This window comes from Glycine max, chromosome 18 (genome assembly GCF_000004515.6).
Source record: "Glycine max cultivar Williams 82 chromosome 18, Glycine_max_v4.0, whole genome shotgun sequence".
NCBI classification, from domain to species: Eukaryota; Viridiplantae; Streptophyta; class Magnoliopsida; order Fabales; family Fabaceae; genus Glycine; species Glycine max.
Genome location: NC_038254.2, coordinates 50484054 through 50491152, shown reverse-complemented (window position 1 = coordinate 50491152; position 7099 = coordinate 50484054). Strand labels below are relative to the sequence as shown.

Below are 7099 nucleotides of genomic sequence, written 5' to 3'. Positions count from 1 at the left end.
TACGACATCGTGTGTCAGAGTCTGAAACCTGAAACCTGAAACGCTGAAGCTGAGTTGGAGTCACAGTTGTTGTTGGTAGCCATGGATGCAGTAGCTACGGCGAAACCGCTTCTGTCACTGTCGTTTTTGCTTTTGCTACCGTCTTTTCTTCCGATCGCCGTCGCTTACAGACCCGGCGACATCGTTCCCATGAGCCGCATGGGTCAATACCACTCCGTTCGTTCCCTTTTCACTCTGCAATTTTCTCTTCCTTCCAGACGACGCCGTTTTCATCTCTAAGTTACTTTCTTCCTTTTGTGATTGCAGTCGCGAACCGTGTGGCAGGACCTCATTGGCCGTCACTGCCCCATCTTCGCAGTGAATCGCGAGGTACGCATCTTTTGAATTTGTTAAATTAGGGTTTTCTTAATTTCTTTCTTTCTTTATTATTATTATTGCTATTTTTAATTGGTTCTTTCTGGGAATTGACTTTGTAGGTGTTGATGCCCATACCCAAGCCCACGGGTTACACTGGTGCGGATGCTTATAAAATGTGAGCTCCCCCCCCCCCCCCCTGCCTTTTGCGTTGATATGATTCTTAATTCACTTTTGAATTTGCTTAATTTATTAGGAAAAAAAAGCTCTATTTGTTTTATTTTTTCGTTTTTAACTCCCGAAAAACTTTCAGAATGATTTTCAGTTTAAGCTTTAGCTTAAATTAATGCAAACACTTACTTGGCAAGAAGTAATTTGAGGGAAAGGTATTTGATTCAAATCCATTAGTTTCGGATGCTAATTATATATACTGGGGGGGGGGGGGGGGTGTATTTGTACTTGCTGTGACTCTGTGAACTGAAGATTTTTGAAGGTTTTAGATTGCACTTGGGGTTGTGGTTTTGTCGTGATTTTTGACATTGTGGGAAATGTGGGAAAATGTGACTGATGTGGTTGTAGTCGGCGCCCAAAAACCTTGACGTTACGGCTGAAATTGTGATTGCAGACTGTTTTTAAAACCTTGATTCTATAATAATAGTTAATCTCTGCAGAGTGAATCTGTGAATGGTGCTTGACTGATTGGTTTGTCTATTCTGGGAATAATAAGGCCGGAAAATAGATAAAATGAAAATCTGAAAAAATGGATTCAATGAAAATCTGAAGACACAGTGAATCTTTCTTCTTTCTTTTAATTGGTGGGAATTAAAAACAGTGTCAGGGGATTTACAACAACTCATGCAAACTTGCTCAATCAATTGAATTAGATCCCCTTGACAGACACAGTGAATAGGGCTGTGCATTTTTACCAAATAATTAAAATGAGCAGTGTGCTGGCAAAAGATGGTAATCTTCTTATAGTGCATTGGTGAGAGAAGTGAAGTTGGAATGCTTGGTACAGGAAATTAAAGGAATAATGTATTGTATTCTGAACACAATGAGATGAAACTTTGTACTACTGTACTGGTTATACCATATGGGGTGATTGCATTGTTGTTATCTGATTCTATCTGGTTGACCCTGGCTCTTAAACTGCAGGAGAAAATGTGGTTATAATTTTCTTTATTTTTTATTTATCTGCAGATCGTTTCAAGTTGGCAGGGAAAAGTTTTTAATCCCGTGGCTTCTTGTGGTGAATCGAAAAAGCACGGAGGTCCCAATGATTGAAGTAGATCTGGTAATACTGTGCTGAAGATAGGTCATGGACATGATCTTGTTCAATTTATTCAATTATTGTACTGGATTATGCGAGTTCCGAAGTTGTTGCTAGTCCATGAATTGATTGGAATTTTAATGTCATGCAGAGGTATTCAGGAAGTGATTTGCATGGTGTCACAGCTAAAGTTGTGGATATGCCTCATCACTGTATGTTGTTCTTCTCTAATTATATTTTTAAAAACATTAAGTTCTATACATGTGACCTTTTGAAAATGAAAGAATTATTCTTAGCTTATGCATGTGACCTTTTGTCAAGACTCTTCTGAAATATGTCAGAAATGTCAAGGACTGTGCTTGTAAACTGTTTGTCGATCCAAAAGGTTTTTTATTTTGATTTTCCTAAAGTTTTCTTTTTCTTTTTATGAGGTGACCATTCTACTTAGAAATTTTACCTAGCCTGTACAATTTCAGCTGTTATTTGGCATATTCATGTACAAATGTATCCGTCTCTGTAATGTAGATTCTCTTATTCAACATGATAGTATTCAAATTTTATTAGTGAAGACTTTTTTCTTTTCTTTTTCGTACTGATGTCTGAAGGCATTCCATTCTTTGTAATTGATTAATGTTGAGAAATAAGCATTTAGTGACTTAGTGTTGATGAATATACTTACAATAAACTGATTCTGTGGAGCCTGTATATTCTGTAGACATTTATTTTCATATTGAATTATAAATATGTTGATACCTTACACATTGATGAATTCTCATGTGCCATTTCTGGTATAAGAGAAACAATGGGCAATATGATTTCTTAAGTGATGCCTTTGTAACTTATTTCTGAGGGCCTTGAGCCTATAATTGTGCTTACAGATTTTGTTTTTTCTTTACAGATGTTGAAGTTCATCCTGAGATTCGTAAACAATTCTGGGATTCTCAGCATTGGCCAAAGCATATACTTGTCCGATATACATGGTTTGTCATTTGTGTTATTTTAGTTGTAGCTATATATATACATATTTATGTAGTTAATCAATATTAATTTTGAAGTTTGAACTAAATTATTGCTATTGAAGCCCTTGATCCAATTTTCTGTGTAGTTAATCAATATTAATTTTGAAGTTTGAACTAATTTATTGTTATTGAAGTGATCCAATTTTATGGCATTTGAGGGGGTGGGCTATAATGTTGGGATTCATTGTTTTTGAAATCTTGTTATGCTAGTAGTGTTATTTGGGAGGACATTTACTAGTTACTGTAGTATTTGACCTATAATATCAATCTGAAAAGGAGTATTAATTAGCATCTGCACACATTGTATAACAATATTGATTTTTTGAGGTTTTCCAGTTCCTCGAGATTCTCAACAATATGTCTTAACACCCATTCTTTTTGTTAATGAAATAGCAAAGTTGTAATTTAAATGGTAGTGTTTATGCTGACAGTTGCTGTCACTACATGATCCTTTATTTTGTTATTTCTTTCTGATTTGCAGTTCACAAACTTGACAATAAACATCTTCTATTTATATACCTGTAGTGCGGGCATTCGATGCATCTAAATCTTCAACAACTTTTTCCCTTCAAACATAATTTGTGTTCTTAATTCCTATAGTTGCAGTATTTATTAAACACTTGAATGAACACATCAATGTTTTGGATCAGTTGGTGATAGATATATGAACTTTCTGTGTTTATTACTGTTTGAACTTTGAAAGATATGCTTTAGTCATATTCATCATTTTAAATAATAATAAATATTTTAGATTGGGGGAAAAATGGCTCAGTGTGCTCTCTGAAATATTTCAGGAAGGAACATTCAGAGATAGATGTAACTTCAGGATTTTTTGTTCTGTTTGGTTCAGGTAAATAAATACCTTTCCCTTGATTCTTTACATAAATGGTATCAAGTGAGAATACTTCAGGATTGTGAGAAATGAGAACATTCTGTAATCGCCTTTAGATAAAAATTAAGGGATGGGGATTGGATTAATTTTAAATAGAAATGCTCTCGTGACTGTCTCCGCTCCCCCATGTTCTGGTTCCATGTTTCAGGAGGTTTCTGAAATTGCTTCTAGTTTATAACACCTGTAACAGCTTCTGTCTGAAATTCATTCTGCCCATATCGCCTAAAATTTTTGTTCTCATTTTGGTTCCCCCCTAAATCTTATTAATAAATTATGGGGTGCCCTGTTTCATCAATAAATTTTATATGCTTTTGGTCCACATGTTACTCAATCATTTTATAAGGAAGCAAAATGTGACTCCTTGCCTCAATGAATTTGTCATGACCACACTTTTTGCTAAGCCATTTCTCGTTTAGAATGTAATTTGTCACTTGCGTGTAGATCATTGACATGACATCGTTCCATAAGCTTATTACTTGCTCTTTGAACAAAATCTTTTCTTCCACTCTCCCCATTAATGCCGTCAAAGTCACATCCTTCGGTGGGTCCTGTATGTGCAAGAGTTGTCATCTTTCTGAAACATGGAGCAACTAAGATGAGGGAAACGTAGGAGGGAAGTGTCTTCTGTCATCTTTCATGTGATTATTATTTTTAAATTAAAAGTAATCCTGTCCTTTAATTTTTACCTATGTATAAGACAAGATCTCTTGTCAGCTTTTATGTCAGTATTTTTTCCTTGCGAGTTGCAATATTAACTTTCATTCTGTTACACCAACCTATTGACTAGAGTAAATATTTTGGCACCCCTTATCTGTCAATTTGGTGGAGACAAAATACCTGGCTGCACCATAATTTTGTTTATAGAAGTATTAGTGATTTGATTGGTAAGATATCAAGAATGTATGTTCGTTAGCTGAGGATTGAAATTACTTGAAATATTCTTTTTAAAACATGGGCATGATGAATTTGTAGATAGCGTTGTATTTTACTAAGAGAGTGCACTTTTGTTGTTACTGTTTAAAATATCCAGGTCTCATGTTGTCTTTCATCCTTTCAATCTACGTATTGCAATCATCACGTGACAAATTGGAAAGGTACTTATTTCTTGGTTCAAACTTGTAAAACAAAATTCTTGTTTTGTTTATTTACTCCAGTAATTTTCATGCTCTTTGAATTCCCAGATTTGTAAGGGAAACGGTTGTAGAAAGCAGCGTGCCTGGTGAGGTGGTAGCAAAGGTTGAATGATGCATCCCTGGTGTCAATGATGCAATGTATAACATTGTAATATTGTATTCGTGAATTGACAAGATCAATTTTGGAGGAGGGGGAGAAGGGAATGTTGTTCTTGCATATACAAAGCTATGAACCAGTTGTTTCTTTTCTTGATGAAGGAGGTGACTCAGGTGAGTGAGTTGGATTGGATTAATTTTATCAGGACGAACTGTGGAGTGAGAGGCAGTAAAAGTTGAGAGATTGGGTGTATTAATTCATAGGGAAGGCTGGCTTTGTAACAATACATGAGGTTAAATACTTGAAAAGCTATAAAAGAATAAATCAAAATGTAGGGTATTAATTTCGCAATCATTTGAATCTTATTAATAAATTTGAATCAACACTCGAAGATAATATCCCTCCCTGTCTAGTAGATGAAATTTAATAACTTCTGATTTTGCCCCTAAAGACTCGTCATTTATTTGTTCTGTAACTTGAGAGATTCTAGTAATACATTTTTTCGAACACTGTAGTTAGTTAAAATTTATTAGAAATTATAAAATTTTGTGGTTCTCATTTTGTAATTAATGATTTTTATTAATAGTTTTGTAGTTTTCAATAATGTTTAAATAATATTTTTGTTTAATGAGTATTAAAAAGAAAGTGTTAGAAAATGTATTATGTGTCTTTGCTTTGGTTAAAGGTTTTTTTTATTAATGTGTTTATGGAATCCGCTTGGCCTGTTCAAGTTTTAAAAAAAAAATACTTCAATATAAAAAAGTACACTAGTATAAATTGCTATTCTCTTATTATATAATTGCCACGTAAAAAGAATGTTTTAAAATAATTATCATTTTAATTTTTTAAGGTAACATTAGTTATTTTTTTATTTATATTAATGGTGGACAATAAAATTTATAAATGAATTAATTATAATATAATATTAATTTTATATTATTTTTGTTTATTTATTGTTTTAAATTTATTATCTTTTTTTGGTTTGTGTAAAGTAAAGATGATAATAATTTTGAGACGGTAAATGTTTTGCTAGTTATATATTTTAGTATAAATTACTAGTTTGTAAATGATTTGTTAGTTGCGTACTTTACACCAAGTGTACGAACCTCTATCACTTCTTTTGTATCCAGACCAATTAACTATTATAAATATTTAATTCGTTTGGTGTGAATTTCCTTTTGTGGAGTATTTTTATTTTTTCGTTATTTTTCGATTGGGGTTAGTTTTTAAAAAAATACTTAAAAGGGATAAGTCACGACTTCAGTTAAATTTTGTTTTTACAACTTTGAAGTAGGAAAATTTTTTTGTTGTTTTTTTGTTTTAGAACTTTAAAGTCCTAAAACTTTTTTTTATTACTTTGATGTCGTTAATCACTTTTTTTAATGTTTAAGTTATTTTTTTAATTTATGTTTTTTATGATTCTTTTTCTTATTTTTTTTTTAATTTTAAAAAAATTATTTAAATGTTAAATAATATTAATTTGACTTATTATTAGTATATTTTTTATGGTTTTATTTTATATATTATTAATTTATTTTAATGTTTTATTATTTAAAATATGTTATATATTTTTAATATTGTTTTATTTAAATGTTTTTGTTTATTTAAAATTTAGATAATCTATTAATAAAATACATAATAAAATTAAAATGAGATTAAAAATTTGAAATATTTTAATTTAAAAACTGATTATATTTAAATAAAAATTACACATTTGTTAAACTAATAATGAGATGATGTCCCACAACAAGTTCTTTTAGATATGTGTCTCGGTCTCTCATTTTATTGGGTGAATTTACTTGTGTTTGTTGTTCTCTTGGTTTACGACCTCTATCTCCTCTTATTCTAGAATGTTCACGTGTAATTGTGTGTTGTTGTTGAGTAACATGATCACCACCATTTTCATCATCAACACCATCATCATCTTTATTGTTGTTATCATCATCATGATCCTCATCTTCATGACCCATGTCACACATTTGAGTAGGTAATGATGGACAATAACAAGAAGTCGATGGTGGTAGATTATATGCAGATGATGGAGTGTTGAAAGTGGTGCCAAACATTTGTGAGGGGCCATAAAAAATATTTGAGGTAGGAGAGACTTGAGATGAGTATTGAGGAATATATGATGAGAACCCTAGTTGAAAACTTCGTTGACATCCTTGAGACGTGTATCCTGAGAAGCTTGCATATTGATATTGTGCTTGTGATGGATGATGTTGGAAAATAAATCCAGGAACATGCACTAGAGGTACATTGGGTTCTGCGCATGCATATGATTGATGTTGATGATGACCAAGATAATATTGTGATTCAAATTTACAAAGTTAG

The 7099-nt window shown here is 32.2% G+C and overlaps 1 protein-coding gene across 1 annotated transcript; it reads left to right on the top strand.

Moving 5' to 3' along the window:
- LOC100810722 (uncharacterized) lies at window positions 1-5154 on the top strand. The gene is made up of 9 exons (NM_001254546.3): window positions 1-216; window positions 307-369; window positions 477-532; window positions 1555-1648; window positions 1776-1836; window positions 2523-2604; window positions 3438-3493; window positions 4566-4629; window positions 4717-5154. Exons 1-9 carry the CDS (start codon window positions 82-84, stop codon window positions 4778-4780), a joined length of 675 nt encoding a protein of 224 aa, NP_001241475.1. The 5' UTR covers window positions 1-81; the 3' UTR covers window positions 4781-5154.
- Window positions 5155-7099: the final 1945 nt, after the last annotated feature.